This window comes from Rhinatrema bivittatum, chromosome 5 (assembly GCF_901001135.1).
Source record: "Rhinatrema bivittatum chromosome 5, aRhiBiv1.1, whole genome shotgun sequence".
NCBI classification, from domain to species: Eukaryota; Metazoa; Chordata; class Amphibia; order Gymnophiona; family Rhinatrematidae; genus Rhinatrema; species Rhinatrema bivittatum.
This window is the reverse complement of record NC_042619.1, coordinates 166,829,100-166,849,801: the sequence shown is the minus strand read 5'-3', so window position 1 is coordinate 166,849,801 and position 20,702 is coordinate 166,829,100. Positions and strand designations below refer to the sequence as shown.

Sequence of the window (20,702 nt, the reverse complement as noted above, 5' to 3'; positions counted from 1 at the left end):
GTTCTGAAAAGAATCAAACCTCTCCTTCACGTGCGAGACTTCAGAACAGTCCTTCAAGCAGTTATCTTTTCTAAGATAGACTATTGCAATTCTATCTTACTTGGTCTCCCTTCCGCATCCATTAAACCCCTTCAGATGCTGCAGAACTCGGCGGCGAGAATTCTGACAAACACCAGAAGAAGAGATCACATCTCTACCACTCTTAAGAACTTACACTGGCTGCCAATACACTTTAGAATTATCCACAAATCCATCACTATCATCTATAAAGCTATACATCACCATATATATATATATATATATATATATACACCCACTCAGACGACACACATCTACTAGACCCATCAGAGAAGCCCACAAAGGATCACTCCTCGTTCCCCAAACCAAAACCACTCACCATTTAACTTTCAGAGACCGAGCCTTCTCCACAGCCGGACCTTCACTATGGAATTCTATTCCCCCGGATCTGAGAAAAGAACCATGCCTACCTACTTTCAGAAAAAGGCTTAAGACTTGGCTATTTAAGCAAGCCTTCCCAGATCCTAATTGAATGACAGCAACATCTTATAAGAGACTTCACAATATAATGTAAATAGTTAAATCCTAACTGCTCGGTTATCTTACTCTAATTCTCTCCCCAGTTATATTAACCTTGTTGTAATGTAACTTTATGAACTCTTTGTACTTGTTAATGTTCCGTTCTATGTTCACACCCCCTTGTTATATGTAAACCGGCATGATGTGATTCTTAATCACAAATGCCGGTATAGAAAAACTCTAAATAAATAAATAAATAAATAAATAAATATATGATAGTTCCCCTCCCGCCTTTTTTTCTGGCTTCAAATTTAATTTTACTAATTTTCTCTTTAAAGTAGAAAGTTTTGATATATTGAACATATAAGCCAGATTTTAATTATGAGCTATTTTTGATAATATTTTTCTGGTAGCCTCCGTCTAAGATATTAGGTCCAATTTCAATTTGGTTTTTATTTGGTAGTATATATATATATTTTTTTTCTTCCATTGTTGATTGATATAGTGTTTTTCATTATTCATTGCAGAAGCATCTGACCACTAGATCTTTTTTGCAATTACTTTAAGAATATTTTGGTACTCATATTATTCATCTATATACACAGGTAAAAGATCTGTTTTGGCACTGTCTTCCTATGTCTCATTCTTATTGTATTGTTGTCTGCATCAGTTTAAGTGTTTTTCTATAATTTTTGTTTTCATACGTGTTACCTGTTTTACACATATTAATGTTTTTAATTATTATTTTAACTTATTTTCAAATTATGTATGTCCTGTATTGTTAACAAATCACAAAACCAGAAGCAACCACCTCTCCAATAACTACTCAACAAAAGTGACCAACTTTAGAGAGGGAAATAGCACTAAACTATTACCTCATACGAAACTTACAATCAGACTCGAGACAATATCATCGGTATATACTCAATGAAAGATTTTAATCTGCTGTCTCTCGCCCTTACAGGGCCACAGGCAGTAGTCAGACTTCAGAGTATCGATAATATAATCATGTATTGTCTCTTAGTCTTTACTGTGAACATTTTTATAAATACTTTTAATACTTTTTAAATTCCAAAAAACTTTTTTTTTTAAATGTTTTTACTCTATAGCATCTATTAAAGGATATATATTTTTACCCAACCAGCTTGTTAGCTTAATTGCAAACTTTCGATAACAAAGTATACTTAGCCATGAGGTCATTCAATACCCAACCCAACATGGGCCATGTTTCGACTAACAAAAAGTCTTCTTCAGGGGGAACTGTTAAGTTCAATATTCTTAATTGCCGGAAAAACTATTCAAACGATCCTGAAAAACATTAAAATCACACACACCCAAAGGAATTATATTGAAGCAAAATACCACCATAACCAAAGTGTTCAACCTCAATAACACAATATAAATTTAGCTTCCAACACAGCATATTTTAACAATAAACTCACCGGGACAAATCAAACATCTCTCACGATCTCACCATGGCGTCTAAACGCCTCTAGCATTCGATCCGTTATCATTAGTGAGTTTAAAAATCGGTGACTCTCTACGTCACCGGAAGCTTAGTAGTCCAATATATCCCAAACAACTACACATCCCAGGTCGAGGTGGGAACTTTGACAATTATTTAATGCAGAGAGAGCAGAAATGGATATATTTTTTTGATTCAGTAATCCCTAAAGGTCTTAACAAGGAAATTGATTGGTCAGTGTTTTAAAAGTTCTTCGTACAAAATTGGTTGAGTTATAGGGTTTGCTCTATTTAAACACTGGTATATTCAGTATAGGATGGTTTTATGGTTTTTTGAAACATCATTTGGATGCATTGCGACTTGGGATGTGTAGTTGTTTGGGAGATATTGGACTACTAAGCTTTCGATGACGTAGGGAGTCACCGATTTTTAAACTCACTAATGATAACGGATCAAATGCTAGAGACGTTTAGACGCCATGGTGAGATCATGAGAGATGTTTGATTCATCCCGGTGAGTTTATTGTTAAAATATGCTGTGTTGGAAGCTAAATTTATATTGTGTTATTGAGGTTGAACACTTTGGTTATGGTGGTATTTTGCTTCAATATAATTCCTTTGGGTGTGTGATTTTAATGTTTTTCAGGATCGTTTGAATAGTTTTTCCGGCAATTAAGAATATTGAACTTAACAGTTCCCACTGAAGAAGACTTTTTGTTAGTCGAAACATGGCCCATGTCGGGTTGGGTATTGAATGACCTCATGGCTAAGTATACTTTGCTATCGGAAGTTTGCAATTAAGCTAACAAGCCGGTTGGGTAAAAATATATATCCTTTAATAGATGCTATAGAGTAAAAAAGTTTAAAAAAAAAAAGTTTTTTGGAATTTAAAAAGTATTAAAAGTATTTATAAAAATGTTCACAGTAGAGACTAAGAGACAATACATGATTATATTATCGATACTCTGAAGGCTGACTACTGCCTGTGGCCCTGTAAGAGCGAGAGACAGCAGATTAAAATCTTTCATTGAGTATATACCGATGATATTGTCTCGAGTCTGATTGTAAGTTTCATATGAGGTAATAGTTTAGTGCTATTTCCCTCTCTAAAGTTGGTCACTTTTGTCCTGTATTGTTTACATTATTTGTATTTATTCATTCTAGCCCCTGAGGCAGCCCCGATGTGGGGCGAAACTCGGCCTGAGTCGGGCATACACACAAACCATTGGTCTCCATTCTAATAAAGTTTAACTTGGACATTTCTTTGGCGTCTAACATGCTCAAAAATAGAGCATGATTCATTTAAATTATATGTGTGCAGTCAGTGCTTTATAAATGCTCTTAAGGTCTTGTCTTTCAAGTTTTGAATTAAATTCTTCACAGCGTCATATCAGGGTGATTCTATATCAGTTGGATTAAGATATGCCAAGGCTTTAAACTATGTTAACCCATTATATCCCAAATTTTTCAAGTAGCTGTCCTCTAAATAGGACACTGTGACATAATGGGTTAAGTTTAAGTGGCCCCATAGCATTACCAAATATTTAAAAAAAAAAGTTAAAATTGAAATTTAGTGATTTTGTTGGATATAGAGACCCCTCATAATCTGTGGCCCTAAAATGTAGCTTAGGGTCTCTTGTGAGACGTGTGAAAGAGGAAGAGAAGGCCAGGATATTGAAGAGTTGCCTGGGGAACTTTGTGACCCACTGAATTCAATGCACCCCATGACCATGGTGGGGGGGGGGGGGTGCAGATGGCACACAAACAAGAACCTGTTGATGTGGAAATTAAGGAGGATTTTTGTGAAGAAAACCCTGTTTTGGTAGTACCATTTTTTAGATGTAGAGGATTTTTCAAAATTTCGAGAGATTTTTGCAAAATGGCAGATCTTCCAACAAAAACCAAGAAGATGGAGGAAGCATGTCAAATCATCATGAAAAAGGAGCCAGTACACAGAACTGAGGCCAGAGTAGAGCGTGATTAATAAACAGTCATGCAAGATTAGCCAAAGTTCATGGGCTATCAGAAGTGCTGCTCTAACACGAGGAGAAGGGGATATCATGCCTGTATGCCTCACCTTGCCAAAAAGGATCAAAAAGAAAGAGAGAGTGGACCAAGTTACAGGATTGGAAGAGCAGAATTTGGCATTGCCATGCTGGTTGACCTTGTTGTACCTTTCTGTATTCTGGATAGATGTCCTCCAGCTATCATGCTTACAGGAAGAATGGAGTCTGCAGGCAGGAGAATAGATGAACAACTTGAACAGTGGCAGCTTGATGAAAGCTCAGGGTTTTCTTCGACCAAGAGCAGCACCCATAGAAGATGGCTCTAGCTATTGTTTGTGGGCTATACCTTGATGGTCACTGCTGAAAGTGTGGAGTGCCACACTTTCCAAAGACCTTAGCCCACTGCCCTGCATATTTGAGTGTACTGACCTAAGGGGCTGCAAGAGGACAAGCTGGGCCACAAATGATCATTGAATCTGAGAGAAGCAGATATGGTAATAGTGTCTCAAATTGCAGTAGTGAACCTTTAACGTCAGGGGCTGGAATGACCAGGTCAGAGGTGAGCCCCAACATCATAAGTGAAGGGAAAATTGAAATACCTGTGATTCCTATCCCTGGGCCTACATCTGAACCTGAGGTGATCAAAGAGGAGAATTGAGAGTTGGGAAAGAGTGTTATGAAGGAGTCCTCTTGGTTTGAACAAGAGGATGAAGTGACTTGTTTGGCCAGGGCTATTGACGCAAACCGCATAGATCTGGGCCAACCTGCGTTGTATAGGCCTGCATCCATGGCCCGGGTTCATTCTATGTACCAAGTCTGCCCATCATTAATGATGCACAGGCTGAGCAAAACCAGGCCTAGATCAACTGACGAGTGTTCAACGGATTCCCAGACATCGGCAAGAGAAAGGCACACCGTAGTGAGCTGTAATTATGATTCCGTGAATGCAACGTTGTTGTCAGTGCTGCCACTGCCCAGAGGCAATTCTCTATAGTGATCCCCTTAAAGCAATGTGGTACTTCGGGGTCCCAAAACAATGCTAGAGTTCTGCAAAATGTGTATGGACTATATGTTCACACTTCCTGTGGGAAGAGGCTATAGGTAATTGCTTCTGGCCTACAGTAATTGTTCAGAGGGCCTAACGTCATCCCCTAATGAAATTTCCGCTTCTAGCAATGGACCCATGGGATTAGGGGATAAGGACATTCTAGACCATGCAATCATGAGAGAAATGTGGAATTAGTCATGGATTGTTCCTAGCACTGTAGAGCATGGGCAGACCCTGCGAGGGGCATCGTAAGCCAATCAGCTCAGTTTGTATTATCTGAATGTCCCTCTCTACATCATCAGCTACATGGAGCAACATCACAAAGAATGGATGGTGGAAAATGTGGATAAATATATTATTAAAGGCAAAACTGATTAAGAATTGTATGACGCCATCCCGATAATCCTGAGATAATTATTTAACATTATAAATAGATTAGCAAATCAGCCTTCTTTAACTTTTCCCAAGAATTACAATTTTTCTGAAAATTCTTTTGCTTTGTTTTTCTCAGAGAAAGTGGAGAATATTTGTAATTCTTTTCCCACTAACTCTAAATTAGTTTTTCTTAGTTGTTCTGCTGCTTTGCAATTTCTTTATTTAATCTATTTAATAGTGTGGGTACTGGTTTTCTTTTTAAGTCTCTTCATCTTACTACGGTAGATTTGGTTCCTTTTCCATCAAAATTTTTATAGAAACCATCACTTTCCCTTTTTGAGCCTATTTCTCATATTAATGTAGATTTTCAAAGCCTTGCATATGGACACGCTGATTTTGTAACATGCACGTGTTACCGCGCTTGTTATAAAATACGATATCCGCATACATGCGCGCAAGATTTTAACATCCGTGGGTGGACCGCGACTCGCATGCTCAGGGGGGGGATTTTATAAAGTATGTGCAACGATTCAAGTAGGAATTTCCCAGTTCCCTCCCAGTCCTCTCCTTATTTGGAGTTGACTGGGAGGGAATGTGCCTAACTCTACCCTTCCAACCTTTTCCTCTCTCCTCTCAGATCCCTTACCTAACCCTACCTAGCCCCTAATTTTTTATTTTAATACTTACTGTTCCTCCAGAGTAGAAGTATCTTCCATGCGCTGGCCAGCTGCCAGTGCACACTTCCCCAGGACAGCATCTAATGGCATTGTCCCAGCCCGCCCCCACCCTGCCCCTCCCTACCCTGACCCTTTTGAGAGGCCTGACATTTTGGCATGTAACAGGGTTACATGCGTGGCTGGGCCCTTCTGAAAATGCATGCAGTATGCGCAAGGCCTGGCCATGTGCAAAACCTACGAAGTTTATGCACGCGGGCTTTTTAACATTTGGACAATTATGAATAACTCATTATCTAACAGTTGATTTCCTAAGCTATTAAAGATTGCAAGAGTTAAACCAATTCTAAAAAAATAATATTTAGACCCAAGTCTTTTGGCCAATTACAGACCAATTTTTTATTTTATTTATTGTATTTATTTATTTAAAAATGTTATATACCGACATTCATTTGCATATCACATCGGTTTACATATAACGGGATTAATAACATAATTTAGAAAGTGAAAAATAAAGTTACATGTAACAGGGAGGAGAAGGAACAAGGTGGGAATGTAGAGGAAGTATAAATGGTCCAGAGGACTTGAAATGGGCTGTTAGATAGATTAAAAATAAAATAACTATTTACAAGATTCTGTATTGAAACTACAATTCAAGAAATTAACTAAATGTTAAATAGATTAGAGTCCGAAATTTCATTTTTTAGTTCCTTCAGAACTCTGGGGTGTATATGATCTGGTCCAGGTGATTTAATACTCTTCAGTTTGTCAATCAGGTCTACCACATCTTCTAGGTTCACCGTGATTTGATTCAGTCCATCTGAATCATTACCCATGAAAACTTTCTCCATTACGGGTACCTCCCCAATATCCTCTTCAGTAAACACCGAAGCAAAGAAATAATTTAATCTTTCCGCGATGGCCTTATCTTCTCTAAGTGCCCCTTTAACCACTCGATCATCTAACGGTCCAACTGACTCCCTCACAGGCTTTCTGCTTCGGATATATTTAAAAAAGTTTTTACTGTGAGTTTTTGCCTCTATGGCCAACTTCTTTTAAATTCTCTCTTAGCTTGTCTTATCAATGTCTTACATTTAACTTGCCAATGTTTGTGCATTATCCTATTTTCTTCTGTTGGATCCTTCTTCCAATTTTTGAATGAAGATCTTTTGGCTAAAATAGCTTCTTTCACCTCCCCTTTTAACCATGCCGGTAATCGTTTTGCCTTCTTTCCACCTTTCTTAATATGTGGAATACATCTGGACTGTGCTTCTAGAATGGTATTTTTTAACAATGACCACACCTCTTGCACACTTTTTACTCTTGCTCCTTTCAGTTTTTTTCTAACAATTTTTCTCATTTTATCAAAGTTTCCCTTTGAAAGTTTAGCACGAGAGCCTTGGATTTGCACACTGTTCCTCTTCCACTCATTAAATCAAATTTGATCATATTATGATCACTATTGCCAAGCAGCCCTACCACCGTTACCTCTCTCACCAAATCCTGTGCTCCACTGAGAATTAGCTCTAAAATTGCTCCTCAAGCATCCAGGCAGCGCTGACACTGGCTTAAAGAAAGCTGCTGTTGAATGACCCTAAAGTGACATGTAGCACAATAGATAAGTGCTTACGCTTCCTCGTTGCAGGTGCCATAGTTGTAAGTGTGCAGAAAGGTGAAAGCTTGCACTGGGAATATGCGCTTAAAACTCGCGCCCAAAATAGACACCCAAAAGATGTGCGCACATGTACATGTGTGTGTATACGTGCCTAGGCCGCATGCCCAACTAGGTGCCCAATCTGGGCACCCAGTAAAACATGGTGCCTAAGCAGGACACACAAACTGACCACAGGCAAATGCTGAGCAGTTCACATCACAAAAAACACATGCAAAGACTTTGCGGCCTACCTTGAGCTCAATAGGGAGAAGCCTGAGAGTGGGGCCTAGCCAAATGGCTGTTGCATCCTCCATGTTTGCACTGCTTCCTCAGCTCATGGAATTCCAAGAGATTTGAGCGGGCTAGCCTATGATTTTCTCTTTTTTTTAATTAAGGAAAACATTCACCTGTGCCCAGCCCTCCGTGGCTGAGAGCTGGAACGGGTCCTAGCTCAGGGGGAGACAACTAAACCCTGACCACTGAGCCTCTCTTGGTCTGCAACTGCTAACCACGCTTTAGATCCAGGCCCCTCAAGGCTACCAGACTGAAGCACTCTACTGATGGAGGAACTGCATGGTTTTCCCTCAGGAGACAAGCGGTGCTATAGCCCTTTCATCGAAGTTGAGTGTGCAACATGGTGCACAGGAACATGCTGATGCCCGCAGTGAAAAAAGGCACAAAATCACCTCACGGCCTATTGGGCACCAAAGGAAAAAACCTGGAATTGGGACCTAGACAAACGGCTACTCAACCCGCCGTGCTTGCACTACCTCCTCACCTCACCAAAGTCCCTAAAGATGTGAGCAAGAAAGCAAATACCAAGGTAAGAGACTCTTTATTCTGCTTTCCTCTCGATGCTGTTTTATATATATATATATATATATATGATTATATTTTTTGTTTTTTATAAAACAAAAAAAAACTTGTACCTGAGCTCAGCTTTCCCTGGCTGAGCAGAAACAGGTCCCAGCTACGGGGGAGGGTGGGGGGGAAATAGGGCTAAAGCCTTCACCATTTAGCCTCTCATAGAAATGGGTCCTGGCTACTGAGGGAGAGGCCTACAGACTTCACTACCGAACCTCTCTCGGCTTGCAACCACTATTTGAATTTCTGGTCCATGACAAACAAGGCTATTGGACTAAGGGCACTCTACTGAGGGAGGGATTGCATGGTATCACCTCAGGAGTCAAGTGGTGCTATATATCTCCTATTCTATTCTCCTTTTGATTCTTTCTTCTTTTCTCTCTCTCTTCTTTTCTTTTTTTTTTTTACTCACAGATAATCCCCCGAAGGGAAATGCATGTTCCCATCTGCTGGAGACAGAGAATACTGGTGAACTGATGTCAGGGTGGGACTATAGGGCTATGTGTCAACTTTTGCTCTGTCTCCATATGCTGGCAGAGGTGCAGATCCCACTCATTGACAGTGACCTAACCGAATGATAAGGTCTATTAGAAACAGGTTGTTAAAATATAAATAAATAAATGTTATAGTCTATTGAAAAGAAAACAGAAACATTCAGAAAATCATACTTCTTGAGTAGCTGAACATTGTGCTTTTGTTTTTCAAAGATATGTTACCACATGCAAAGTGCTAGTCTATCTCTTTTAACTTATTAAGCATTTTAAATAGGTTTTATTGATATAATATTGTTTTTATTTTGATTATACTTGTAGTACCTATAGCCTGATGTACCAATGTGTTTTTTCCCATTTCGTGCCTAAAGGAAAAATGTTCAGTATATAAGACCCTAATAATTGTAATTTATTTCTATTTTCATGGTAGAGTTACTATGAATTGCCATGATAAAACACACTTAAAAGTCAGTGTTTTTTTGTTTGGAAAGAAAGACAAGTTTTTAATGCAAGGCTGGCAGTGTAAACAAATACTGCATATCATGTTGTGGGTTTTTTTTTTATCAATTCATTTGTGTCCTTTACGTAATCTGCAGCAATTCTACTTTTTTGTACTATTTGTTACTTACCTCCACTTTACATGAATTCACTTTTAGTTTTGTTGATGATCTCCAGCACAACTGGAAAGTGGTCACAATAAAACTGAAAAGTATGACAGATTCATAGTTCTACAAAGTATTCTGGGTGTTCCATATATTCTCCATTTTCTTTTCATAAAAACATGATATGCTATATTGAGTCAAACCAATGTCCATTGTGCCCAGCATCCTGTATCTGACAGTGGCCAGTAGAGATGTGCATTCGTTTTTGCCGAATTGGAAAATTGCAACGAAATTGTCCAATTCGGCATGTTTCAGGGAGCCCGAAAAAAATCAGGATTTTCCCATTTTTTCGCAAAAATTCGTTTTTCCGATTAGTGCGCATTAATGGGAGTCAGTGCGCGTTAGTGCGCGCTAACTCCCGTTAGCGCGCACTGACAAAAACTAACAAAAAGTAACAAAAAATAACAAAATCTAACGGTTTTTGTCAGTGCGCGCTAACAGGAGTTAGTGCGCGCTAACGGGGAGTTAGCGCGCACTAATTGGGAGTTAGCGCGCACTAACTAAACATCGATTTTTCACGAAAAAAAAGACCCGAACCGAAAAAAAACGACATTTTCCATGGCGGCCGAAAAACGAAGAACGACACGAACACAAAAAACGATGCACATCTCTAGTTTGGATCACAAATACCAGTTAGATCAATATAATGTAAATATATTTCTTGTTGCTTACTCCTACAAATAAGCCATGATTTCACTAAGTCTACCTGGTTATAACTATGAACTTTTCCTCCAGAAACTTGTCCAAACCTCTTTGAAACCCCACTGTGCTAGTTGCTTTGACCATGTCCTCTGGTAACGGATTCCGTAGAATCATTGGGGCTGATGTAATACAGTGCGCTCAGCTGAGAGCACAGTATAACCCGCATTCCGACGCGGGTTAAATAGGCGCTAATACACACCCTAATGCAATAGGGGGATTAGTACCTATTTAACCTGTGTCGGACACGGAGTAAATGCAATAGCCCTCATCACATGCAAAAGCATGCAAATGAGGCTATTACTCATTCAATCTGCATGGAAAAAGGCGTTAATAGCTGAGTGCAGGTAAAAGAAGTACAGAAAAGCAGAAAAAACTGCTTTTCTGTACTTCTTTTCTTAAGTAAAAAAAAAAAAACCTCGGCAGACCGCCAAGTTATGAAGACCGACGCCGGTAAACTTGGCGTCGGTTTTCATAACCGGCCGTCTGCCAGTAATGAAAATGGACGCCGAGCTTATCCTCTGGATTTAATCACATAACCTTTTTTAAATCCAGCCCAATCTGTCTCAATCATATCAATTCTAAACTGAAGAGCCATAACCTGTTTAGCCTTTCTTCAAAAGGGGGTCATTCCATTTCCTGTATCATTTTTGTTTCCCTTGTCTGTACTTTTTCTAGTTCTATTATGTCTTTTTTTTTTTTTTTTTGGTTGGGGCAACCAGAAGTGCACTTTTTCAATTTTATTTTTCTGTGGTGCACTGTACTTGACAATCTTTGGAGATATATAGCATCAGATGCATTTAACTTCCAGGTTGTGTCCATGCTGAACATAGAAATATTGGGGTGGCTGTGAGGAAGTAGGGGGAAATGATACTAGCTTTGAAACCAAGTCCTGAGAAATTTTTAACAAATAGTTGCCAATAAAATGGCAGTTACCTCACATTTTAAGTTGTACACTGACAATGTCCTTTATTTCCCTAGCAGATACATAGTGGAGACTGTAAGTATATTACAAAATAACATTCATGGAGATTCACTGAAGGAGAAGAACAGTAATGTTTTGGGTCTATCTATTTGCCTGATTTTAGCTACAAAAACTGGAACCATAATAGTGTTAAAATTCTACTTGTCTCTGTCCTTGTGAAAGTGTGAAAATGACACAGAAACTTCTGGTAGCAATATTCTATTATTTAAAGTACCCATGTATTTTATAGAAACATAGTCCATCTCAAAGTGATTTGTTGCTGTTGTTTGAAATATGTTACTCAGTGCAAAGACAGAAACTGATATAGAGTTGCAAATCTTTTCATACAGTAATGGGAATAATATGTTTTGTTCCATCAACTTGCTCACTTTACATTATTCAGCACAAAGCTTTGTGAAATAAGAATCATGGGAATATCATAATATAACAGTAAAAAAGGTAGAAATAACAGCTTCATAAATGGAGAAATGTACATAAATAAATCATGTAGATGGGGCAGTTTGCTTAGCTAGCAAAAAAGGAAATATGGGAAATCTGCTGGTTAAACAATAACCACAGACTGCGCTTTTATGATGTTTCTTCACTATAGTAATTCATATTAGAGACAGAAGCAGCTGCATGTTAAATAAAATCATTCCGCATTGTTCTTCTACTATTGCAAAAAGCTGACTTGTGATTCTTCTAGATGCCTCCTATTAGAAAATAAACATTGCTATGCTCCTACAAATTGCTAAACAACATCTAATAAGAAGCCGCTATAAATAAAGTCAGAGGGAGATTTCAGACAGTTTTATTAGCAGATTGTTGAAAAGAAAAAGAAAATTAAATACAATAACAAGAACATGGTTCTCACATTGAAACCAGGCTCAATAACTAGGCTACCATAGAAAAATTTCCAATTCTTGCATTATGATGTAAAAACAGAGTTTTTGTACAGATTTTGTACAACAAAATTTGTAATAACCTTTTTTTTTAATCATTTTTAGAAAACTTTAAATATATAGATAAAAATAGACAATTTTCATATGTCCTACATGAAGATGAGTATGTTCTGTTCCAAGGGCTTGCATAGAGCGCAAATGTGGTTATAATAATGACTGAGACATTAACATCTTTAAGATTACAAAAGCATATGAACAATAACATGAGCACAACTTTATTTCATAGTCTATGCAAAATAAAACAAACAATTCTGCAGAACTAAAATGGGGCAACACAAAATTAAACTTAAAGTAACAGTTCTTAATTTTTTTTATATTTACACTGCTTTAGTATGATTCCTTTCAGCATCCAGCTTAGGGGTGTTTTCCCTTGATCCTTCTTAACATTTCATTTCATGTACCAAGCCAAATAGACATTCCCAATGGTCTTCAAAGCATATATTATAAAACTATTAAACCTACTTACAGGTGACTCTATGCAAGGAGCAGAGCAATGGCAGATGCTACTACATATTTCAGTTGTAGGCTTTTAATTCTCTTCGAGAAATGAATAATTCAGAAGCTCACTACAAGTCTCAATAATTTTACATCTGTTAACCCTTTAAAGACTGCATATGAACCCCCCACCCCGCTACATATAGACCTCTGAAGTATTCCAGAACTGTGAAAGTTAGGAACCAGCTACAGTTGAAAGACAGAGTCAGTCATTGCAGTGTCTCCATATTTTAATGACAAAATATTGCTTGATATTTCTCACATGATTTATAGGAACAATTCTCAAATCATAAGAATTAACTTCTTACTAGCGATTTGCAGAATAATCCCTACAGATGGTGTGAAAAATGTATGCATAACTTGTTACAAAACAAGTGGCTGATGGGGAAAATATCAAAAACAAAATGGCACAAAAATATGTGAGGAAGACTGGTATTCAGTGCTGGACAGCAATGTTAAAATCCAATCAGAGCTAATTTTTAAAAGCCATATTCTATTTTGACTTATGCTTTAGTCATAAAGGGGGCAATTTTAAGTCTGCTTGCATTGGTGGAAAAGTCTGTGAGTAAATTTTGCCCACAGATTTTGCACCAATTTTCAAAGTGAAAGTACATATGTACTTTGAAAGTTATCCTAGAAAAACTACCCGCACACATTTACACCTACTATCTAGTGCAGGTAGTTCTGAAGAAAAAGCATGCACATAGTTCCAAACCCCTTCATCAATACCACTCCCAGGAATGCCTCCTATTATTGTCGGTAAAAGTACATGCACAGAGGTCCTATGTATACTTGTATCCATATACAGGGCAGGCAATTTCTAGAAAGCCCCCGAAATGGCTTTGATAATTCCCCTCTTAAAGTTCTGATATGTTTTAAGAGTATAAATAATATTATGCTTGCATGTGAGTTAGGCACAGAAATGAAACCCTCATGGTCAATGGTTCTTATTCAGAAATTCAGTCTTTAAAGGGGTAAACACAAAATGAAGGGAAAAGAACTTTGCGGTGTAAAATGCTCTCTGGTGACATTTGCTTGCAGCTGTTTGCATAAAAAGGCGAAGACACAAACTTCCATAAAAACAGTGAGAATAACACAGAACCCACCCTTCCTTAACACGAAAGAGAAAGAGGAACGGAGACAGAGAAAGGCTGGGGGGAAGTTAGAGAAGGACAACAAACCTCAACTTTGTCACTCAGCTCTATGTGGCATTGGACTGATACATTAAGTATTTTTTTTTTAATTTTCATTTTAGCAACATTGACTTAATATGACATCAACATATAAAAATATTTCTGGTGTTTTGATTTGCTGCTCAGCCACAAATGATCCTTTCTAGTGCTGCTTTAGGGCACTTACCAGGGCACAATATACAAATATATGTAGCTGATCCAGGCCTTAGACTTGTCACCAGATATTTAAGATCTCATTCATTAATACTGTGACTCCAGAACAAATATTTACATGCCTGCATGCGATAAAACAGGAAAGGCGTCCTTCTGACCAACAAGAGTGACAAAACATTATCTAACCTCTAGCTTTCTACTGTACATAACACCTTCCTCATGTGGCTTGTGTTTATATACATGTGGTGAATGGTTTTAAGAAGAAGCAAAGTCTTGTTTTTCAGAAACTCATGCCACTTTTGTTAGAATTGTTACCTTTTTTTGTGAGAATAAAAAGGCCATGAGGACAGTGAAACTCTTTACCTTACATTTAGTATTTGTTAGCACGCTGATAAATCGTTAACACTTCATCTTCTAGTAGTTTAGAATCCACATGTTGGTATCCTGAAAATTATACCGTGAAAAAACTTTTATTCAAAAAATCTTCCCTCAGGAAGAAAAAAGCTTGTGATTAGTAAGTTTGAAAATGACACGTAACAGTTTTGTTTTATTTTTTTCTTAAGGAATCTTGCTTGGTCACCTTATAGTTTTTGTTAAGCTTTCTTGCTGGTTTCAATATGGATGGTATTGCAGTCCATGGGTTTAAGTGGTCACAGTTTGCTGTGCTCCAAGGGAATCATTAGAAGAGGGCAGCTTTCAGTCCATTTAAAAAAAAGAATGCAAGGTCTTGTTCCGACCTATCTGTAGCTCTTTATACAGGGGTCCAGCAGCAAAGTTGCAGTTAGTGATTAAGGGGAGTGCTACTGTACATTTACAGACATTCTCTGGGTCTCTGGGTAGAGCCATGGGGAGACATCCAAGGGAGAGCACTCCACGCAGACTGCTGTACACTTCTCGAGAACAATGATATACACAGCAACTACTGTGTGTCCTCAGAACTTCCAACCACTCATAGTCTATGTAAAGTCCTTCATTGTTTCTTCTGCAGTGATGTTTCAGTACATAACAGTAGTTTTCAAATACAGCCGCCCATCTGAAATGAAAGAAACAAAAGCAAATGTAACCATTTCTTGGATGATTTACTCCATGTGGTGAATAGTTTAATGACTGACCTATAAGACAAAGTATAAAGAGGGCAATATTCAAAGTAATTTTCATTGGTAAAACAATGTTTCACCCAAGGAAAAGGGCTGGCTTTTACACTATTTATATCCATTTGGTATTCCACATATTCCTAGGAAAGGTACAAGGTGGATTTTTAAAAAAATGTGAATAGCAATACATAAGTCTGGGGTGGGGGGCATAAGAACATAAAACTGGGAACTGAACAATGCAAGACTGTTTAGGTAACAATACATGATGTACACTGATTTCAGAGCTGGCAAGTTACTCAGTCCCAAGAGGGAGATTTCAGGCAGTCCTGGATTTTTGATAATCCTATTTTGATGCATTATGGGACTTGCAGCAATGATTTCAATGGGCAGAATCAAGGACAACAAAAGTACACTGCCTTGGGATTTATATTCAAAACCAGAACTGGTCAAAAAGTCTCCCTCCTGAAACTGAGAAACTTGGTAGCTCTGTAATCTCATAGTATAGAGAGGATAGCTAGCAATAAGATAAACAAACATGGCATATAAATAGGATACCTAGCAGAAGATGGGTGGAAATGCAGAGTTCAAGAGAAGGCTTGGCTGAATAGCCAGGTTTTGATTCTTTTTCAAAAGGGAGAGTAACGGGTTTCCTTACATTAGTCCTGTGGGATAAGTTGGGTGTGAAGTAACAGAATGCATGAAGCCTCGTACAGATTAGCCTTGCTGTAGCTAGTGAAGGAGTGGATAAAAGGGCCTATTGGAAGGACCAAAGTTCCTTCATTGTATACTTTTAGCCTCATAGTATGAGGCATTCCCAGAGCAGAGTTAGGTCAGGGGAAGCAAAAATGTATTCCAAAACTACATATAGGGGCGGATTTTAAGAGCCCTGCTCGCGTAAATCCGCCCGGATTTACGCGAGCAGGGCCCTGCGCGCCGGTAAGCCTATTTTACATAGGCCTACCGGCGCGCACAGACCCCGGGACTCGCGTACGTCCCGGGGTTTTCGGAGGGGGGCGTGTCGGGGGCGTGTCGGGGGCGGGCCCGGTCGTCGCGGCGTTTCGGGGGCGTGTCGGGAGCATTTTGGGGGCGGGTACGGAGGCGTGGCTACGGCCCGGGGCGGTCCGGGGGCGTGGCCGCGCCCTCCGTACCCGCCCCCAGGTTGCGGCCCGGCGCGCAGGAGGTCCGCTGGCGCGCGGGGATTTACGTCTCCCTCCGGGAGGCGTAAATCCCCCGACAAAGGTAAGGGGGGGGGTTTAGACAGGGCCGGGCGGGTGGGTTAGGTAGGGGAAGGGAGGGGAAGGTGAGGGGAGGGCAAAGGAAAGTTCCCTCCGAGGCCGCTCCGATTTCGGAGCGGCCTTGGAGGGAACGGGTTAGGCAGCGCGGCTCGGCGCGCGCCGGCTATACAAAATCAATAGCCTTGCGCGCGCCGATCCAGGGATTTTAGTGGATACGCGCGGCTCCGCGCGTATCTACTAAAATCCAGCGTACTTTTGCTTGAGTCTGATGCGCAAGCAAAAGTAGGCTGATCGCGCTTCTTTTAAAATCTACCCCATATTGTTTTACATGGAAAAGTTACCTGTAGAAAAAGCAGACACAAATCTCTGCAAGAACTTTTTCTTGCGGCAATAATAAAAGCAAAAGTACACAATAACAAGTACCCCATAATAATAAGTACCCGATAATAAGTAAATAACAATAAAATATCATAGAGATAGTCTAAAGGAGAAATAATATCAATTAAATCAAACTAATTTTTGCAGCTTATACCTGCTTAAAGCAAATCCCTATTATGATGACTCAGACCTTAAAAAGCAAAACAAAACAAACACTGAATCAGTATCTAAAGCAAATGCAGCCTTTATCCATATTTCTCTATCAGTGTCATCCCGAAAAGAAAGGGGGTGGCACATTTGCATCTGTTTTAACAGATTTGTATACTTAGCTGATTAATTCTGAATGACAATCATATATTCCTTGTTTGCAGAACAAAATTATTACAGAATACGTTCACATGGCTCTCCATCTCTAGAAGCCTAGCTTATAGTTTATTCTCTAGATTTCCTGTTAAGTATACTCTGTGATGTAAATTACTGTGTATAAATGTAAAAATTCAGCAATGTTCTGGTGTGTGTAGAACCCATTGGTAACATGATATTTGTGTTCCCCATTACTTGGATGTCTTCATGGACCTGGACAGATCCTCAGACTGTAAGGAGATTTTCCAAGGGTTCTAGGTACTGGCCCATCATTTTTGAATCCCACTGGCAGGGAATAAGTTGGAGGGTCTAGACTTCCCAGAGACAAATTGTCAAAGTTGCCCATCTTGGCATAGGAGATTTGGCAGGCTAGGATGGTCTCACTGCAGTCCAGGCTTAATGGCAGCTTTGAATTTGTTTACAATGAATTATTTATTTCAAAATTTGTTAACCATGTCTCTCATTATGCTACAAAGAGGTGTGGAATAGCATATAAATACAATATAAACTCAAGTCATTGAATGCACAAATAAAATAATCCAAATTGTACCAATCGCACAATACATAATTTTCAACAATAGCAATCACCAATACATATGAATAGTCAGGACAGTACGTGAAGATCTGGCAATCTGCCTACTTTGTGAAAACACAGGGCTGGCCAAATGGTGTCAGTCATCATAGTGAAGAGAGTCACAATGGACTAAGGATGGGAGACGAGACCTACTTGTGATGTTCAGAGCTTGGTACCTAAATTACATTTGCTTCACCAGTGGCATACCCTGCCAGCTGTGGTGGTATCGGATTTTAAGAACTCAATAGCTTTCTTTGCAGAATTGTGAGTCAGCAAGTTAGTCATAGCTACAAAGGATGTTAGGATAGAGCTAGGTTTGTTGGCTTCTGCTGTCACTGTTTGTGAGTCAAGCTATCCATTTATAACTGAATGGTCCAAATTTGACCAGATGGGGATTGGTGAGGTCATTTTATTAGCAGTAGCCTGGGACAAGTAAATTGCCTGATCTCAAATATGGAGGGCTACAGTTTTATGAGATTGAGTGGTGGGTATCATTTCATGATTTACTAGAACCTTTCTCCCTTAAGAAAATTTCACTTCTTTAAAGTGTTTAAAAAGTCACTTAATGCAGTAGTAGGACTCTGGTTCAATTTGTATGGGACACATTCAGACAGAACTGGAGCTGCTTCTAGTGTGGCTATCTCTTGCATGGCAGCAAGTGCCATATAGTGCAATGGTACATGGCACTCAACAGCTTATGCATCCTAAATCAGGATGATACCTCCTGGCAATTTTGCTAATCTACTTTTTCTCACTTTCTTGTTTTGTAGGTCAGAAGTGGTGAGGCTAGATAGTTTAGCTTATGGGCCATTCATTCATCTTTTCAGCTGAGACACAGGTGACATTCAGCAAGTTTTTTTTCTATCTGGACTTCGCAGTTGGAGGCATATGGAGATGATGGATTAGTAGGAGGTGTCCAGCTCATACCCATCACATTCATTACTGGCCAGGTCAACCTGCCTCAATATGTTTATACTAAATCTCCAAGGTATAAACCTTGACAAGTCATTGGGCCAGTAGCTGATTAATATATGGAACAACCTCACTATCCTCTCCTAATGGTTGCCTAGTACTCTCTCATCTGTCAATCAGAATTTTTTCTTTAGTGAGGTCAGGTGCAGCTACAGAGACAGCTTGGCCAAGTTTGCTTGCTGCCTTGATAGATATCAATGTAAGGCATGACTACATGTCCAGTGACTCTGTGGACCTTTACAGTGGTATACACTTAATGGACTTAGGACAGGACATATTAATGAATGCATTCCGTAAAGCTCTGGTGCATATGTTGAAGGTATAAACAAAAATGGTCTTAAAGTGGCTGCAGTTTTCTTGCTAGTGTGTGTGTGTATGGTTTCTTAGATAATTCCAGTAGGTGCTAATGGGGTGCCAATGCAGAGGTACTCAAGCCTGTAATAGTAGCAGGAGAGTTACATGAGAAGGAGGGGCCTAAGCATTTTGCAAGGAGCTCTGCAGATGTGGATAGTTAGCCTTGCCTTGAGCATAGTGGGCTGGCAGGTGATACCTGGACTTAGAATCTGAGAGGACCACAGCTTTGCTTACTGTGGTGGTTCACAGGATCTGGAAGTGGTACATCCTCAGACTGCCAATGGATTGGCTCCATCTGCAACCAAAGCTCGGGGAAGGGGGAGGGGGAGAAGAGGATGTTGGGTGAAATGTATTTGGGGACGGGTCAAATATCTAGATTCCATTATTAGATTATCTAATAAAGCTGCAGCCTTTAATTTCCCACTCCATCCGTGTCCTGGTGCTTATTTATTGAGTTGTCCAATTAATGTGCTGAGAGAAAAGGAGAACTGGGGAGACACTGCTGTCTAAGTTACTATTCATACAGAGCTTAGAATAGAATACTATTAGTGATGAATAATTTGTTTTCCTCATAAGTAAGATCAACTGGATGATTATGATGTTTAGATACATCCCTTTTCCTCACAACCTAACAGGCCGATTCAGTGAAGTCTGTGCTCGCGCTGGGAGCGCGATGCAGTATTTAAATTAGGTCCGGCTGTAGAAACGGGCAAAAGGAGGCACTAGGGACACTAGTGCGTCCCTAAGGCCTCCTTTTGCCCCGGAGTGGCGGCTGTCAGCTGCCGCTCAATTTTGCCGGCGTCGATTCTCGAGCCCGCTGACAGCTACGGGCTCGGAAACCAGACGCCGGCAAAATTGAGCATCCAGTTTTCAACCCGACAGCCTCTGGCCGACTTCAAAATTTTTTTTCTTTTTCTTTTTTTTACCCTTCGGGACCTCCGACTTAATATCTTCCTCCACACCATCCAGTCCCGGGTCAGCCTCCCTCGAGTCTGCCACCAGCTCCACTCAGCCGCGGCATTCCGCGGCAGCATTCCTCAATGCTTCTCCCAGCTCCAGCCAGGCCTCACAGCGGGTCTCGGTGTCCTCTGTGGCATTGGCCCCGCCCTTAGGCATGAGCACGTGGACTGGACGTCCTCTTAAAGGGACAAGGGCGGGTCTCAGCTTCGCGGCGCACCCAGATTGATTCCTTTATAAAAGGAAGTGCCTCACATCACATCCTTGCCTTGGCAATCAGGTCGATCACGTTGTGATAGTAAGTTTGCCTTCCTGCGTTCCAGTGTCCTTGCTCCTGTGTCTTGTTCTAGACTTCTGTTCCAGCATCTCCAGTGTCTCCTGCTCCTTCCTCTCTCCATCCCTAGTAGTACTTTTCAGACTGATCTTATGGTACTGACCTTTGCCTATTCCTGACTACTCTTTGATTGCTGCCTGCCCTGACCTCTGCCTGGAACTCTGACTACTCTTTTGATCGCTGCCTGCCCTGACCTCTGC

At 39.9% G+C, this 20,702-nt stretch overlaps 1 protein-coding gene across 7 annotated transcripts in view; it reads right to left on the bottom strand.

Annotated features, from left to right (window-relative positions):
- Positions 1-12,003: 12,003 nt before the first annotated feature.
- DACH1 (dachshund family transcription factor 1) overlaps positions 12,004-20,702 on the bottom strand; it is a 1,193,143-nt gene continuing 1,184,444 nt past the window's right edge. For 3 of the 7 annotated variants that reach the window (XM_029603010.1, XM_029603012.1, XM_029603015.1), the window contains one exon: positions 12,004-15,274. In XM_029603010.1, coding sequence (XP_029458870.1) covers positions 15,237-15,274 — 38 coding nt within the window. In that variant the 3' untranslated portion in view covers positions 12,004-15,236. The remainder of the gene's footprint in view (positions 15,275-20,702) is intronic. The other 4 variants (XM_029603011.1, XM_029603016.1, XM_029603013.1 and 1 more) reach the window with 2 other exon arrangements.